At 33.0% G+C, this 19,712-nt stretch overlaps 1 protein-coding gene across 1 annotated transcript in view; it reads right to left on the minus strand.

Annotated features, from left to right (window-relative positions):
• Window positions 1–8,235: 8,235 nt before the first annotated feature.
• LOC143406018 (uncharacterized) overlaps window positions 8,236–19,712 on the minus strand; it is a 33,278-nt gene continuing 21,801 nt past the window's right edge. Inside the window, exons 2-3 of the mRNA XM_076864541.1 lie at window positions 17,366–17,492; window positions 8,236–10,149 (exon numbers count right to left, since the gene is read on the minus strand). Of these exons, the coding sequence (XP_076720656.1) occupies window positions 8,921–10,149; window positions 17,366–17,492 (1,356 nt within the window). The 3' untranslated portion in view covers window positions 8,236–8,920. The remainder of the gene's footprint in view (window positions 10,150–17,365; window positions 17,493–19,712) is intronic.

Genomic DNA, 19,712 nt, shown 5'->3' on the forward strand with positions numbered 1-19,712 from the left:
TCTACAAAGGACCTCTGGCCACTGCTCCCATGTGGACCCCCTTCTACCACCATAGGGCTATTTGGTCATTTCCATCTTGGGACACTTCAATCACTGCCATAGTTACCTGCATCTGGGGACACAGAACAGCATTTGGAGAAAGCTGCCAGCCACAACACTGCATGCCACAGAGCTACAACTTCTAACATGCCACCCAATGCCACTACTCAGCCCAACTCAACCCAACACCCCAACTCTGAAAGCAGACACCTCCAGCTTGGGACACTTTTGTTGCCATCTTTAGTTGGGGCAACTCTCAGCTTGGGAAACTGGCTGGAGCCTAAACGCAATATCAAGTATTTATAGTACTCCAACTCCCCCTTCTCCCCTTTAGCCACTAACCTGGCACAGCACTTGCAGCTATGTGGCCAGTATATAGCTTGTGAAGACTAGTCCAAGACTAGTCCTGCCTGATTCAAAACGGCTCCCTGAGAAAGGTGCACAGGCCCCAGAGTGCAGCTCACAAAAACTCCAGAGAGAGGTTCCTGATTGAGAAGTAGAAAGGGAGGGGGTGATTGAGATACAGTTTAAAGGCTACAGGAATTGTGAGATCTACAGGCAAGATAAGAAGACCAGGTGTAGGCCCCAAAAGATATCTTTGGAGTGCAACCTTCCAACAAGGACTGGAAAGTGCTATACCCCACCTCCAAGACCAACCCTCCCTCCCTGATAACCTTCACCATCCTGAGGGTGAAGATACCAGCAACCAGCAGACAATCCCTCTCACTGGATACGAAGGGAAGCAGGAAAGATACGAAATTCCAACAGGAAAAAAAAAATCTTTATTTTTTTTTCAGGATTTTTCTTTCCTCTCTCTCTTTTTTTGCCCAAATACTTTTCATGGATTAGGTTACTGAGGACTGTGATGTCAGAATAGTATATTACAGTTGTGTTGTATATTCTTTTATATATTATTTTTATATTTTTTATATTTCTTAATTTTTGTTTGTTTGGTTGTTTTTTTTTTTTTTTTGGTACACTTTCTATTGTCTTCCCACTTACCTGTCTTCCCCAAATCACTTTCTCTCTTTTCTCCTGCTAACAGCCAACTTCTTTCAATTCCTCTTTCATGCTTCCTAAAATCTAGTACCTCTGTATCTTCACCTCCCACTATCTTACCATCTTATCCTACACCCCACCCCCAGTTCTCTCTTTGTCCACCATCAGAAACTGTAGACCCTTGGGCTGGGGTTGTAGCTCAGTGGTAGAGTGTTTGCCTTGAACATGTGAAGCACTGGGTTTGATCCTAAGCACCACATAAAAAATAAATAAATAAATAAAGATATTGTGTCTATCTACAACTTAAAAAAATAAAAAAAATTTTTAAAAACCCTATAGACCCTTTTGCAAACCTACTGTTTATATTGTAGATAATAAGTGAACTCACCATTTCTGTATATTGTAACAAAAACATAAATGTCTTAATAGGAGCTATTTGGTTTAAGGCTGTGTATTGTTTGAATTGGGATCTGTTAATATTGATCTGCCCCTTAAAGGACAAGTACTGAAACCCTACAGGGACAGTATAAATCTATAGGGTAAAAACTTTAACACCTCAGATCCACAGTGCCAGGAGGGAAGACACAAGACCAACATGGGGAAAAAAAAAAAAAAAAAAAAGGAAGAAAGTACCCCAAACAAACCAAGATACTACATTATTAGAATCCATGGCCAGCACAGAAGAAGAAATGTCAGAGAAGGAGTTCAGGCTGTATGTGATTAAAATGTTCCTTGAATTAAAGAATGATATAAGAGTGCAAATACAGGCATAAAAGATCATTTTGATAAAGAGCTACATAAGCAATATAGAAGCAAGGCATTACATTAATATGAAGATAGAGATTCTGAAAAAAAAAAAACAAAAACTAAACAAACAGAAATCCTTGAAATGAAGAAAACATAAACCAAATTAAAAACTCAACAGAAAGCATCACCAACAGATTAAATCAGTCAGAAGACAGAACTTCAGACAATGAAGACAAACTATATAATCCTTAAAATAAAGTCAACCACACAGTGAAAATGGCAAAAAACCATAAGCAGAACATTCAAGAATTATGGGATATCATAAAAAGACCAAATTTGAAATTATTGGAATAGAGAAAGGCATAGACTTACAGACCAAAAACAATCTATTCAATGAAAAATTTCTGACTAAAAAATTTTCCAAACATGATGAATAAATTGGAAAATCAAATACAAGAGACTTAAAGAACACCAAATGTACAAAATCACAACAGATCTACACAAAGTCACATTATAATGAAAATGCCCAGCATACAGAATAAGGAGAAAAATTTAAAAGCCGCAAGAGAAAGGAATCAGATTACAAATAGGGGAAAACCAATTATAATCTTTGCAGAGTTTTCAAGCCAGACCCCGAAAGCTAGAAGATCCTGCAACAACATATACCAAGCTCTGAAAGAAAATGGATGCCAATGAAGAATCTTATATCCAATAAAATTAAGCTTTAGATTTGATGATTAAATAAAAACATTCCATGATATACAAAAGTTAAAAGAATTTACAACTAGAGAGCCTGCACTACAGAACATCTGTGGCAAAATATTTCATGAGGAGGAAATAAAAACAAAGAAAATCAACAAAGGGAGGTATTACACTAAAGAAAAAATCAATCAAATGAGAAATCAAGTTAAGTTAAAATACAAAAATGACCAGGAACACAAACTAGGTCTCAATAAAAACCCTGAATGTTAATGGCCTAAACTCATCAATCAAGAGACATATACTGGCAGATTGGATTTAAAAAAAAAAAAAAAAAGACCCAACAATATGCTGTCTTCAAGAGACTCATCTCATAAGAAAAGAAGTCCACAGACTGAAGATGAAAGGTTGGGACAAAACATACCACTCACATGGACTGTGTAAGCAAGCAGGGGTTTCCATCCTCATATCAAATAAAGTAGATGTCAAGCCAAAGTTACTCAAAAGGGATAAAGAAGGTCATTTCATACTGCTTAAAGAAACCATACATCAAAAAGACATAACAATTATAAATATATATGCCCCAAACAATGGAGCATCTACATTCATCAAACAAACTCTTCTCAATTTCAAGAGTTAAACAGACCACAACACAACAACACTGGGTGACTTTAACACACCTCTTTCACCACTGGATAGGTCTTCAAGACAAAAGCTAAACAAAAAAAGTATAGAACTCAATAATACAACCAATAACTTAGATATAACAGATATATAGAATATTTTATCCATAAATGAGTGAATATACTTGCTTTTCAACAGCACATAGATCCTTCTCGAAAACAGACCACATATTATGCCACAAAGCAACTCTTAGCAAATACAAAAACATAGGGATAGTACCCAGCATTCTATCAGATCATAATGTAATGAAATTACAAATCAACAAAACAAACAAACAAACAATAGAAGCTACTCCAACACCTGGAGACTAAATAATATGTAATTAAATAAAGAATGGGTTGCAGAAGACATCAAAGAGAAGATTAAAAAATTCCTAGAGGTAAATGAGAACAATGATATAACATATCAAAATCTTTGGGACACTATGAAGGCAGTAGTAAGAGGAAATTCATTGCATGAAGTTTATTCCTTAAAAGAAAAAAAATATCAACAAACAAATCACCTAACATTACACCTCAAAGCCCTAGAAAAAGAACAAAACAACACCCAAAGCAATAAAAGACAGGGGATAATTAAAATCAGGGTTGAAATCAATGAAATTGAAACAAAAGAAACAATTTTTAAAAATTGACAAAATGAAAAGTTGGTTCTTTGAAAAAATAAGTAAAATTGATAAACCCTCAGCCATGCTAATGAATAGAAGGAGAAAACTCAAATTACTAAAACCTGTGATACAAAAGAAAATATCATGACAGACACTACAGAAATTCAGAAGATAATTAGAAATTATTTTAAAAATTTGTACTTCAGTAAAATAGAAAATATTGAAGACATCAACAAATTTCTAGAGTCATGTGATTTACATAAACTAAATCAGGACATTATACACAAGTTAAACAAATCAATTTCAAGCAATGATATAGAAGATGCTATCAAAAGCCTACCAACCAAGAAAAGCTCAAGACTAGATGGATTCACAGCTGAGTTCTACAAGACCTTCAGAGAAGAACTAATACTAATACCCCTCAAATTATTCCATGAAATAGAAAAAGAGAGAACACTTCCAAACTCATTCTATGAGGTCAATATCACCAATTCCAAAACCAGGCAAAAACATATCAAGGAGAGAAAACTTCAGATTAATATCTCTTATGAACACAGATGCAAAAATTCTCAATAAAATTCTGGCAAATTGAAAGCAAAAACATATTAGAAAGATAGTACACCACTATCAAGTGGGGTTCATCCCTGGGATTAAAGCTTGATTCAACATATGAAAATCAATAAATGTAATTTATGACATCAATGGACTTAAAGACAAGAGTTGTATGATCATCTCAATAGATACAGAAAAGGCATTCAACAAAACACAGCACTGCTTCACGTTCAAAACACTAGAAAAAATAAAATAATAAGAACGTATCTCAATATTGTAAAAGCTATCTATGCTAAGCCCAAGCCCAACATCATTCTAAATGGAGAAAGATTGAAAGCATTCCCTCTAAAAACTGGAACAAGGCAGGATGCCCTTTTCTACCACTTCTATTTAACATAGTTCTTGAAACTCTAGCCAGAGGAATTAGTCAGATGAAAGAAATTAAAGGGATATGGATAAGAAAAGAAGCAAACTATCACTATTTGCCAATGATGATTCTGACAGGATTTGAAAAATTCCACCAGAAAACTTCTAGAACTAATAAATGAATTTAGCAAAATAGCAGGATATAAAATTAAGATCCATAAAAAATGCATTTCTATACACCAGTAACAAATCCACTGAAAGAGAAACTAGAAAAACGAGTTACCCCATTTATAATAGCCTCAAAACAAACAAACAAACAAAACACTGGGAATCAATTTAACGAAAGAGGTAAATGATGTTTATAATGAAAATTACAGAATGCTAAAGAAAAAAAATTAAAGAAGACCTTAGAACATGGAAAGATCTCCCTTGTTCTCGAACAGGCAGAATTAATATTGTCAAAATGACCATACCACCAAAAGCACTATACAAACTTAATGCAATTCCAATCAAAATACCAATGACATTCCTTATAGAAATAGAAAAAGCAATCATGAAATTCATCTGGAAAAATAAGAGACCCAGAATAGTCAAAGAAATCCTTAACAAGAAAAGTGAAGAAGTGAGGCAGGTGGCATCACAATACCATTCCTTAAACTATATTATAGTACAGTAGTAAGAAAAACAGCATGTAATCACACCAAATAGACTTGTAGATCAATGGTACAGAACAGAGGACACAGAGACAAATCCACATAAATACAGTTATCTCACACTAGACAAAGGTGCCAAAAACATATATTGGGGAAAAGATAGCCTCTTCAACAATCAGTGCTGGGAAAACTGGAAATCCAGATGCAGCAAAATGAAATTAAATCTCTCTCACCATGCACAAAACTCAACTCAAAGTGGATCAAAGACCTAGAATTAGGCCAGAAACCCTGTGTCTTATAGAAGAAAAAGTAGGCCCAAATCTTTATCATGCCAGATTAGGCCACTACTTCCTTACAAGACTCCTAAAGCACTAGAAATAAAATCAAGAATCAATAAATGGAATGAATTCAAACTGAAAATCTTCTCCTAGCAAAGAAAACAATCAGTGAGGTGAACAGAAAGCTTACAGAATGAGAGCAAATTCTTACCACTTGCACATCAGATAGAGAACTAATATCCAGGATATATAAAGAATGTAAAAATCTTAACACTAAAAAACATATAACCCAATCAATAAATGAACTAAAGAACTGAACAGATACTTCTCAAAAGATGATATACAATCGATTAACAAATATATTTTAAAAAAGTTCAACATCTCTAGCAATTAGAGAAATGAAAATCAAAACTACTCTAAGATTTTCTTTCACTCCAGTCAGAATGGCAGCTATTAAAAATACAAAGAACAAATAGTGTTGGTGAGGATGTGGGGGTAAAGGCACATTCATACATTGCTGGTGGGACTGCAAATTGGTGCAACCAATATGAAAAACAATATGGAGAATCTTTGAAAAACTGGGAATGAAACCACCATTTGGCCCAGCTAGCATACTCCTTAGTTTATACCCAAAGGACTTAAAAACAGCATACTACAGGAAGGCAGCCACATCAATGTTTATAGCAGCACAATTCACAATAGCTAAATTGTGGGACTAACCCAGATGTCATTCAATAGATGAGAGGATAAAGAAATTGTGGTATATATACACAGTGGAATATTACTTAGCATTAAAAGAGAATAAAATCATGGCATTTGCAGGTAAATAGATGGAGAATGTCATGCTAAGTAAAGTAAACCAATCTCAAAAAAAAAAAAAAAAAAAAAAAGTAAACCACAGGCCAAATGTTTTCTCTGATACGTGTATGCTGATCCATAATGGGGATGGGAGAGCATGGGAGAAATGGAGGAAGTTCAAATGGGGCAAAGGGGAAGGAGGGGAAGGGGGGGCATGGGGTAGAAAAGATGGTGGAATGAGATGGAGATCATTACCCCAGATACTTGTATAAAGACATGAATGATGTGACTCTACTTTGTACACAACCAGAGGAATGAAAAATTGTACTCCATTTGTGTACTAAGAACTGAAATGCATTCTGCTGTTACGGATAACAAATTTGAACAAACAAATAAATTAATAAATTAAAAAAATTACACACACATTATTACTATTTCCACAGTTCTCTTGTCCAGAAAAGTTATCATTAGATTGCAATGTTTTATATCCAAGTTAATTTAAATGAAATCAAAGTTTGTGGGTGTTTTGTTGACCCACAGTGCTAACACATGGAGGAAATATAGGATAATTTTTTTGTGTTTTTGGTGTTCATTTGAATCAAATTTTGTGTGTTTCTGTGTGGAGACATGTGCTACTGTACCTGTAAGACCTAAAAAGGGACAGGTTTAGTTTATAATATAAGGACTGAGATGTACAGATGTACTGGGAAAGCATGCCATATACTATCTATCCTATAATCTGTAATAGCCCTTATATATTATAAAGTAGAATAAAAGAGGTCTCTAAAATCAAAAGATACCTAATAAAATAAACTGTAGGAGTTTTAAATGTATATATAATTTTAAACTTTTTTTCTGGTCATATTTCCTTGTGGGGTGTCTAAGACTAAACAGGTGGTCCTATTCTGGGCTGTTTTTCTAAATTTTTGGAGGTCAGTCAGGAGTTACTCTTATTTATGAGGAATGATTGTCTTCCTCAGTCTTTTTTTCTCTACCGAACATGCCAAGAGCCATGATAGGCCAGTTTCTTGTTGACCAAGGATTTCCCATGCAAGCACTGAGAATTATCTCTCTCTTCAATGACTCCTTTAAATAAAATATGCACTGTAGGATCCTAGTCTCTGGGGTGTTCATAATCCACCTGATTGGGAGATTTTATGACTTTCCAGAGATGCCCAGCCTTTAGGAGTACTGTCATTCTATAAGGTAAGATATTAACATTGTAATTCAAAATATAAAGATCTAGGGCTCATTTTCATATCTCTATATCATTCTTATAACTGTCTTAATATCTCCACAAACACAAACAGAAAAACTATAACAATTTGATTTATGCAAATTATATTTCCCAAATAAGTTTGATTAATGTGTTAAATAATTAAGAGATGTTACAGTACTATTTACCCAATAGTATGTCTGTTACATAAATCCCTTAGTCAAGTGGAAAATTATGATATCTTTGAGATAATGACGTGATTCAATACATGACAGTGTTAACATATTAACATTCACTTATATTCATTAACATGTTGCATACATAATGTGAATATAGGTAAAAATGCACTGTAAACTGGGTGTGGTGGCCCATGCCTGTAACCCAAGCACATTGGCAAGCTGAGGAAAAGTTTTCACAAGTTCAAAGTCAGCCTTAGCAACTTAATGAGGTTTCGGGCAACTTAGCAGACCCTGCCTCAAAATTTAAAAGGGCCAGGGGGGAAGACTGGAAGTGTGGTTCATTGGTTAAGCATCCTTAAATTTAACCCACAGTACAAGAAATAAAGTTTAAAACATTAAAATTTAATGTAAAGCCTCTTAAAATTGTTTTCTCCAGTATTCAAAAGTGCAAATATTCAGTAATCTTTGATTTATAAGAATTGTGTATCCTTTCAAAGATGAGCTATTTGCATTCTGGATGTATAATATTTACAATGATTTTGTTATTTCTCCATATCTCCTAATAATAATTAATAAATTTTAAGCAAATGTTAAAGCCAGTTGCTCATTTTCTATATTTAAATGATTTTCTCTTTTACTGACTCTCAAATATATCAAGTTATGAGGTATGGATAAGGACTTTACTATACTTCTTTTATACTTGTCAAGGTTTTTTTTTATTGTAAATATTTTGCTGTTATATACAACACACATTTTGGACAAATGCTGTTTAACCTTCACTACAGGTATAAGGTTTCAGACGTTCAATAAATTTGAAATTTAAATAAAGGCTTAAAAACATTATTTAACTTTTTAAGATTGCTAAGCACTATGAATTCTCCAAAGTTCAATAATGTCTGAGCAATGGCTATGAGTTTTAAAACAATTTTTTCCACTCATACTCTCTCCTACTAGTATGTTTTCTCAGGTGCTGAGTAAGGGGTGACCAACTGTTAGAGACATTTTTACATTGTCACAGTTTTTTCATTTGAATAATTTTTCTCGGCTGTAATTGCTCTGGTGTGGAATAAATTTTGACCCACTCTTGTAGAAATGGCATAATGTTATCATTTGTAGATTTTGTCTCCAATATGAATTCTCTGATGTCTAGTAAGGTTTGATGGATGATTAAAAGTTTTGCCACATTCTTTGCATTTGTAAGCCTCTCCAGTATGAATTCTGCTGTGGTAATTAAGGGCTGATTTTTGAGTATAAACTTTGTCACATTCTTCACATTTGTAGGGCTTCTCTCCAGTATGAATTCTGCTGTGGTAAATAAGGCTAGTTTTTCGATTAAAAGCTTTGCCACATACTTTGCATTGATAGGGCTTCTCTCCACTATGACTTCTCTGATGGCGAACAAGACTTGATTTTTTGCTAAAACCTTTGTCACATTCTGTACATTTGTAGGGCTTCTCTCCAGTATGAAGTCTGCTGTGGCAAACAAGGCTTGATTTTTCATTAAAAGCTTTGTCACATTCTGTACATTTGTAGGGCTTCTCTCCAGTATGAATCCTCAGGTGGGGAATAAGGTATGATTTTTTAATAAAAGCTTTGCCACATTCTTTACATTTGTAGGGATTCTCACCAGTATGAATTTTTCTGTGGTAAGAAAGATTTGATTTGTCATTAAAAGCTTTGTCACATTCTTTACATTTGTAGGGCTTCTCTCCAGTATGAATTCTGCTGTGGCGAATAAGGCTACTTTTTCGATTAAAAGCTTTGTCACATACTTTGCATTGGTAGGGATTCTCTCCAGTATGAATTCGCTGGTGGCGAATAAGTCTTGATTTTTTACTAAAAGCTTTGAAACATTCTGTACATTTGTAGAGCTTCTCACCAGTATGAATTCTGCTGTGATAAATAAGGTGCATTTTTTTAATGAAAGATTTGCTACATTCTGTACATTTGTAGGGCTTCTCTCCAGTATGAATTTTCTGGTGGTGAATAAGGTGTGTTTTTTTAATGAATGCTTTGCCGCATTCTTTACATTGGTAGGGCTTCTTTCCAGTGTAAATTCTCTGATGGCAAATAAGGTGAGATTTTTCATTAAAAGCTTTATCACATTCTTTAAATTTGTAGGGCTTCTCTTCAATATGAATTCTATGGTGGTGAATAAGGGCTGACTTTTGATAATATAATTTCTGATGTTCACTCTCACTTACAATTTTCCATATTTTTCTTTGTTGTGAATAGTCAAGTTCATAATTTCCATATTTTCCATTTATTACTTTTTGAAATATATGTTTTATGCCCTGTTCTTGTGAAAATTCTTGCATATAATGAGAAGCCATGCCTGAAATAAACCAATATAGAAATTATTTTACTTACTAGACTGGGATGAATATATTTTGCATAGATAAGATATGAAATTATCACAATGTAAGGAAATCAGTGGGATAGCATATTAGTAAATCGAAGGTCATCATTACTCCAGAAATATATAAGTAAAAATATACAGACAAAAATTACCTTGTGAAAATTACTCAAACTATTGTAGAGATCATAGTATCCAAGATGAGTATATTACTAAGGAGAATAATATAGTAGAGAGAAAAAAAATGTAACTTTTTCCAAATACAGCTATTGCTTCTCCACAATATAGCATTGTTCAATTAGAAAAAATCCACCAGCTACCTTCATTCTCAGTAGAATAAGAAAAATATAAAAGACACACAAGCATTTGTGGCTTTTTTGAAGTGTTTGAAAACTATTTTCCATCTACCATGACAGAGAGATCTGGAAATAACAGATTTTGGATGATAATACCACAGTTATTCAACAAGAGCAAAGAGACTATGGACTCTTAAAAAAATAAGGACAAAATTTTTAATAAGAAAAATACACACATATTCTAGAAAATTCTCCATGAAAACTAGTTTGGGAGGGAATAAAACCTTACACAGCCTACATCCATATTATTTGGATGAAGCCAACATGGCACTCAAAACTAATAAGTTGTTTTTTATGTTTTTAAATTTGTGTTATTTGCTGATTTGTTTTATTGAAAAATTCAACAATAAGTATACCATGGTATTTTAAGGTATATATATATATATAAAGCAAAATGACTAAATGAAGTGAATTAATACATGCATTATTTCATATATTTATCAGTTTTGTGCTTACAAAGTATTGCATTCATTCTATTAGTACTTACTAAGAACATAACATACTCACCATGTGATACAAAAATACTCTTGACCTTCTTATGCCCATTCAAATAAAAATTTCTAAACTTTGACTAACAATATACCAACACTCCACAAAACACAGTACCTGGTCAGCACAATTTTACTCTGTGGATTTCTGACTTCCACATGTTAGTCAAATTTTCCTGCAACTGACTTTCTGTATCTGCAAAGTCCTGCATATTCATCCTATGTTACTTTAAATGACAAGATATTTTTATATCTAAATAGCAATGGCATATAAATACCACAATTTTACTAACTTGGTCATTGATGGGCACATAGGTTGAGACCATATCTTGAATATTGAGAACAATGTTTTCACTGAACACAATAGTGGAGCTATCTCTTCCACATGCTGATTTCATTTCTTATGGATACGTATTTAATATTGGCATTTCTGTATCATGAGGTCATTCTATTTTTAATTATTTATGTGTTGTGCTTGGGATTAAGCCCAAGGGTTCTATATTACTAAACTACAACACAGCTTTTAAAATTGTTTCAGACATGATGTTCCTAAATTTCTGTGACTTGCCTCAAAATTGAAATCTTTTGCATGGCCTCCAATTAGCTAGGATTACAAGCTTGTAGCACTATACTTGCCTTTTAAAATTTATTTTAAAACTATTTTCCACAAGGACTATATAATCTACTGTTGTCTGTTTTTTTTTTAATGGACAAATCAATTAACAATAGTACAGCATATAAAGATAAAGGAAACCGTGATTTAATCAAAGTAAAAACAACAACAACAAAAAACCCCAAAACATTAGGAATTGAACATTAGGATAGTGAGAGTTATAAATTACCCAAACTACACTAAGTAAACATTTGAAGGGAGATTAGATAACTAAATTTAGACAAAGATTGATAATATAAATAAGCAGAAATTGTGAATGTGAATAATTCCTCAAGAAAACAATGTCTGAAAGAGGCATTCATGGTGTGTAAAGCTGTAATCTTAGCAATTTGGGAGAGGCTGAGCAGAAAGACCATAAGCTCAAGTCCAGTTTTAGCAACATAGTGAGATCCTGTGCAAAATTAAAAACCTATAGAATATATAAAGGGAAGTGGTAGAGAAATTCAAGTATGCCACTATGAAAAGTGATAAGCCACAAGTTAAAGCATTAAGCAAAGTAGGAAAAACAATTATAAGAAATATAGAAAACAACTTTCAAAGTAACAGTAGCAAGTTTTTCACTTTTAAAAACTCATTTGATTATTAATGCATTATTACAAGCCACAAATCAAAAGGAAAAGCTTTACTAACAAAATTAAATCTAAAAAGGAAAAAGGAATTGCTGAATTAATTCCACAGTGTGGTAAAAAATGGAGCATGGCCTGCTCCCTAGGGTGCTCTGGGGTGCTCCAGCCCCAGGCTAGTGAGGAGCTGGGGAGCCCATGAAAGCCTAAAGTTTCTGCCCAGCAGACCCTGGAGCTCCCAATGTTACTGTCCACTGGTTGGCCAAGGCTGTGAAGAACCTGAGAGCTCTCCCCCTGCCTGGATGACCTGATGGTGGCAATGATCTACAGAACCTCAGACCCAGGATCTCTGGGCTGCCAAGTCTTCTGGCCCAATCCTGTCCATCCTAGCCAAAGCCAGCACTGAGAAAATGGCAACTCTGTATGGTGGGGGCATGGCATGTCAAGAAGAATAGTGGCCAACCAAATGCCTAGAGGCCATCAGGGGCTTTAAGGGCCTAAGAAGGTGAGTGGATGATGAATTCTGCAGCCAATCAGCACAGACTAGGGCTCTCAGTGACCACTCCAGGAGGGCTCCACGAGAATACAACTTGTCCTGACAAGGAAAACAAAGGCCTTATCCATCCTGGAAGGTGAGTGGAGCCCTGGAGCATGATGGGTGGAAGGGTGAACACCCTTGGGTATTTGGTGTTTATTCAACCAAAGAGAGAAACTGTAGGGTAACATACCATATTTGATCAATTGAAAATGTCTACCACACTTCAGGTAGATTTACTGGCCTGTTGTACATAATATGAAAAAGCCGTTCTCAAACTTTTAAAACTTTTGCCACATCTGGACATTCATTCTTTTTTTTTTTTTTTGAGAGAGAGAAGAGAAGAGAAGAGAGAGAAAGAGAGATAGAATTTTTTAATATTTATTTTTCAGTTTTTGGTGGACCCAACATCTGTATTTTATTTTATGTGGTGCTGAGGATTGAACCCAGTGCCCCGTGCATGCCAGGCAAGCGCATCACTGCTTGAGCCACATCCCCAGGCCACACATCTGGACATTCTAAATGTAAATAGTTTGACAACATATAATAGAGTTACATAATAATGTCTTGAAAATGGCCATTTGTTTTAAAAAATCAGAAACATCTTCTGGAATTCACCTTGAAATGGAGTTTTTAGACCACAATTTTTTTCAGTGGGTTAGAAGACATCACGAAGACTTGGACCACAAGAAGAAATTGTCCTGTGCCAGACTGGTTATATGTAAAAGAAATTTTTCATATATTATAACCATTATTTTGTATGTGTATTTTACTCCTCATTACTAAGTACTAATTACTAATGCTAAGTGCTTTTTAAAAGAAATATCTAGACTTTCTAAATGTTCTAAAGTACTTAATATATGTCAAAAGTAGAAGTGGTAAAATATAACACATTGTATAAATTTTTTTTAAATTCATATGAAATTTTTTTGGGGGTAGGGATATAGCCAAAACCCCTGTTGAGTAATACATATTGTGTGCTGATTCTCTGGAGCACCATGCCAGTGTGCTTATAATGAGGCAAGAGTAACCACTGTTCCTATGTCTCTGGGTTTTGTTTTACTGTGCTGTGTACTTAGTGTATATAAAGGACCAACAAGTCCTAATCTACATCTAGCTTTTCTAGCTGTTAAAGAGGTTGCCAGGGTATGACAAAAGTATAATTAGTAAACAAATTTTGTATGTTTTGTGTTAAAATTCTTGGGAAGAATTGTCTTCTAAAAATGTGATCATTAGAGTTCATAGGGTTGGGGAAGGGCCAGAATGATCATATTTTGAAGACATTTTCAAATTAGGACTATTGTTACATATGTGCAATTTATTCAAGACTGTCATGTATGTAGTAGACAAATTGAGTCCTTAATTGAAAAATCTAGTCTGTATAGATGCTTAGAAGTGACTGTTGTGTGTTAAATATAGAGGAAGTAAAATATTACTTCATAAGACTGAATGTTATCTCTGATATGCAAATGCTTATACACAATAAGGTGGGCAAAAATAGAAGTTCATTTTGGATAAGACAAAGGGGAATGAAGGGAAGGGAGTGGGATGGGAATAAGAAAGAAAGAAGAATGAATCAGCTATAACTTTTCTATATTCATATATTAATACACAACCAGTGTAACTCCACATTTTGTACAACCACAAGAATGAGAAGTTATACTCCATGTATGTAAAATATGTCAAAATACATATATCTACTATTGTATAGCTAAAAAGAACAAATAAAAATTTCAAAAAATAAAAAATAATAAATCTGAAAGTAATTTAACTGTAAGTAATCTACAGGGAACTCTAAATCTAAGGAAAGAAGTAGATGAAAGCAAGAAAATATGAGTGTTACATACAAAAGTCACCAAAAAAAAAAAAAAAAAAAGCTGGGGTTGCCAAATTATGATACAGAAACCATTTAAAACAATAAGTTATATGGCATAAAATATATTCTAAATTTAAAAAAATTTTAAAAGAGGCAAAGTAGATTATACAAAGATAAAAAGAACTTTTCCCTAGAATACTGCCATGAGAATAGATATATTTTCAAGTCTTCTCAGACATTAAAAAGGTAAGATTAAAAAAAGTAAATACAGAAATAGAAAGCAACACTATAATACTAGGAGACACTAATCCCTATTTACTGTAAGAAAAAGTCAAACAAAATGGTAATCACAAAACAAAAACTTTGAAAAATACTTTAAACATATTTGACTTATATACTAAATGTTCTCAATAGCAAATAGAATATTAAACTGGATTGACCAACTGGTAAGGAATAAAACAAAGGTTAATAGGTATAAAAATAGTAAAATTATTTTGTAAATATCATAGCATAAAGTTAGAAATCAAAAGTGGAAGGGATGCTCAAAAATCTAGAAATATTTGGCAATTGGTTGAACAATCTTGAACATGGTCTTGTTCCAGAATTGAAAGATAAAATTAAGAGACCTTTGTACACCTCAGTTAGCTGGAGACTTCATGTAAATATCTATCAAACTCCCATTTCCTTTTGCAAACAGAAAAACATATTCCAGAAATTTTATGGAATCTCAAATTGTATGAAAAGCCCCCAAAATTTCAAAATATAAACAAAATTGGGAGAATGTTGTGTCATGACTTAAAAACATTATAAGTTACAATATTCGATGGGTAGTACTGACATCAAGTTAAACAGGCATATTAAATTGGGAGTGTAATAATCTCTTGCATATGTAGCAAATTAAAACATTTGCATGCCATTGTTTGTTACAGTATTATCTAAAAGAGCTACCATGAGAAAGCACACTAAATATTCCTTGAAATAAGTGGATGAGACAATTTGTAATATAGAAACTAGAGAATATTTTTCACGTTAAAAAATCCATAAATTTTTGCAAAATCTATAATCAGGATAAATCTTCAGTATATTAGGTTAACTGAAATAAGTCCCTACCAAAAAGAAAAATATGGCAGAATTCTTCTTATATAAGATGCCTAAAACAAAAACAAACATACAAACAAAAACTTTCTGAACAGAAATGAGAATGGCATTACTTAGGGGAGAAGATAGAAATGAGCCTTTGTTTACATAAGAATTTATGTATTGATTTTTGAGATGTAAACTTTCTACAGATATATTACATAAAAATTTGAATTAACATTACTGAACAATATACTTGATATGGTGGACAGCAAGTTTTGTTTTGTGGTTTTGATTAAAATTTCAAACAACACATAAAATATAAAAATAATTGCAAAATATTTTAAAGCTACCTTAAAAATGTCATTATACACACACACACACACACACACACACACACACACACACACACAGGCACGCATGTAATCCAGGTACTAGGAATTCTGAGGCAGGAAGATTGCAATTTCAAGACCATCCTCAGTAATTTAGTGAGAACCTTCCTCCAAAAATAAATAGAAAGGGACTGGGGCATAGCTCATTATTAGATCATGCCTGGTTTTATCCCCATTACATTAACATATAGAAAATTTACATTACTCTGTACATAGGGAGGATGAAAAACTAATACAGATAAAATATAAATGTCATTAAAAGGGAATAATATTTATGCAAGCAAGTAAAAGCACATGTAATTTTATTGGCAATAGAAACAAGGATCACGCATATCTTAACTTCAACTTACATTGTCCTAATTTGTGAAATAATGGAAATTGTCATCTAATCATAAAAAATGGATAAAAATAAAGCAGAACCAAATTATGTGAGAAAATCTTCTCCACAACATAAAACCTATTCAATAAAATGGAAAAAAAAGAAAATTTAACCAAAAAAAAAGTTGTATATAACCACAGATATTCTATTTTACAAGCCCTTTTATGTAACTACATTTTGCAACTGTGACTACAGACCCCAAAAGAGCATTCATTGAAAACCTTGATTCACTTCACAGAAAATCCATTACAAGTATTTTAGAGCTCTAATAAGAAAATTTTAATAAATAAATATATGAATATTATTAGAGAAGACTGCTTCATAATATTAGTTTATTACAATGGTTTGACCTAGAGTTCTCCAAAAATGTGCATCATACCACAAATAATGGTATATCTTTTAAACCATGCTGATCCTCATAAGCTAAGGGGAGTTTGGATGGTTAATTTGAATGTACTGGTACATCACTGGAGAAAAAAGGAGACTTTAAAGAATCTGAAAGCATGATAAACATAGAGCATATGTGTTCAATGATAACAAGAGAAATAAACCTAAGCTTCTAAAAAAATATTTTCTGGTGGATAACTTTTCCATCAACATTTGAAGTTTGACGTCCTCCTTGACATTTGGGCCTCTCAATGTGTCCAATGCTATGTGTAGGCCACAATATTTTACATCACTGAATTCGTCTAAGTACCACTTATGTAAAGTGAAGAATATATAACTAACCAAGAAAGGAAGAGATTAAAGACTCAAAGGAATATCATTAACACTTATCTGTACCAAACAATGCCTTTTTCTTGAAAGCACAATCTAAAACTCATTCTTGCAGAGAAGTTCCCAGAAGATATATATTCTGCAAAGGAAGAAAATTAAATAACAATAATTAAGAATTCTGAATGGAAGTTATACATACCCAGGAAGACCATGTTTCTGTAGTTCTCTAACATTACATCTCTATATAATTTTTGCTGAGCAGGCTGCAGGCATTCCCACTCTTCTTCAGTGAAATCAATGGCCACATCCCTGAATGTCAACAGTTCCTGAAACAAGAATAGGTAAATAAATAGCACATTGACCAAATGATAATCCACAGAGTTTGTGATCTAATTAAAGTTGAGATGAGAGTTTGTAAAAAGACTCTCATGTAAGTGATGACTTTAATTATTTATAAAGATACTTTTAAACACAGTGATACCATTATCTACCTCTGAAGAAAAAGTGACATAAGTCCAAAAAGAGTGTATATGCTCCACTTTTATGAAATAAAATATAAAAATTCAGGCATCAACACAAGAATATACATTTGTTATTTTATATCAAAATCTAAGTTGTATATATCTCTCAAATGAGAAAGTTATGATGATTAAGAAGGGGAATACTCAATTTTAATTGCATAACCATGAATCAGAGATTTACTAAAATGCAGAATATGATTCAATAGTTCTTGGATGGAACTGAGTTTTCTGAATATGTAGCAACCTCTCTAGTGATTCCAATACCAGTGGTATAAGACAAACTTTTGAAATGCAATGAAGTAGAAAACTAAAGGAAATATTTACTTTAGTAAATACTTTAGTAAATATTGAATTTGAATTCAAATATTTTATGGTATTTATGTATATTATTAAAATAACAAATAGCAACAACAATCTTGTTTGAATATTTGTTTTTTAAATTTAAACTTATTTTTAATAATAAAATAAAAATTGTACATATTTATGCAATAAAAATTTTGATACATGATATAATATGTGATGTTTCTTTTTTTTATTTTTTATTTTATTTTATTTTTTTTGGCAGACACAACATCTTTGTTTGTATGTGGTGCTGAGGATCGAACCCAGGCCGCACGCATGCCAGGCAAGAGCGCTACCGCTTGAGCCACATCCCCAGCCCCAATATGTGATGTTTCTAACAGCATAAACTTATCTCACTCTTCAAACAATTTCATGTTTTATTTAATTTTATTGGTTCTTCTTAGTTCTATATGACAACAGAATCCATTGTGATGAAATTATACAAGCATGGGATATATTGTATTCTAATTAGGATCCTATTCTTATGGGTGGGCATGATGATGGGAGAATATTGGGAGGGAGGATGGAGATAAAAGAAGGTAATGAGGATTTAAAGAGAGCAAATCAAATTGAACCTTGTATGATTTTGTCAAAATAAACACAATTAATACATATAACTATAACGCTCTAATAAAAAAATTCCTTTTTAAAAATTTTTTTTTGTAGTGGTGAGAATTAAACCTGGGATGTTGCACAAGCAAGGCAACTTCTCTACCATGGAGTCACATCTCCAGCACAAATGTATATTTCTAATCTTGATTATTTCTTTCTGTTAAATAATCTAATCTCACTCTTTCTTATATTTATTGTTTTATTGTTTTATACCATTATTATTGTTGAAATGATTTTTCTCATATCTTAAGTAATATCCTATTATTATAATCATCATCATCATTATTATTCTTGTTATTATTAATTATCTTCAATACACATGCTAAGAATTCCATGTGGTCAACCACAATCTTGTACTATTTTACACATATGTCTTTTATAATTGCCTGTGTATCTAACTCAAAATCAAACCTTGTTTCCCTGATCAGTGTCATCAATCTCACCATGTATTCAGTACTCTGGAATAGTATTATAGTATTATAGTATAATAGTATTATAGTCTCCTCAGTCTTGCATTGGCTCCAATCTACACTAGTACATAAGCCCTACCTTTGTATCTACCACACCTAGACACAAAACTGTGCTGGGAAAAACAAACAAAACCTACATCTGATATTCCTGTACTAATACAGAAGCAAATGTACAAAAGGGACAGTCACCTGCATGAGAAATGAGCCATATTGACAATAAATAATAGAAAAATGAAACCTGACTAATAAGTAGAACATAAAGAAGAGATCTAACATGTTATTTTTAGATTGTCCTTATGAATATTGTAGACATATGCTCATGACAAAATCCAATTTAGATAGCTACCTGATCATTTTATTACCAACATCACTATTTCAAAATCCAACTCCCACAGGTTTTCCACAGTTTTATTCCAAGTTCACTATGATATTTGTAGGGATTCTGACTGTGGAAATATACAGAAAAGCATTCCTCTGGGGAGCAAACTACTGAGGGATAACAGGCACCGTTTCCAACCCTTAGAATGCTCTGCAGTTACTCCCTGGAACTAGTCAGATAACTAATACACGTGCAATGCCTAGCTGCTGTGGTAATGTCCTT

Source organism: Callospermophilus lateralis, chromosome 8, assembly GCF_048772815.1.
Source record: "Callospermophilus lateralis isolate mCalLat2 chromosome 8, mCalLat2.hap1, whole genome shotgun sequence".
NCBI lineage: Eukaryota > Metazoa > Chordata > Mammalia > Rodentia > Sciuridae > Callospermophilus > Callospermophilus lateralis.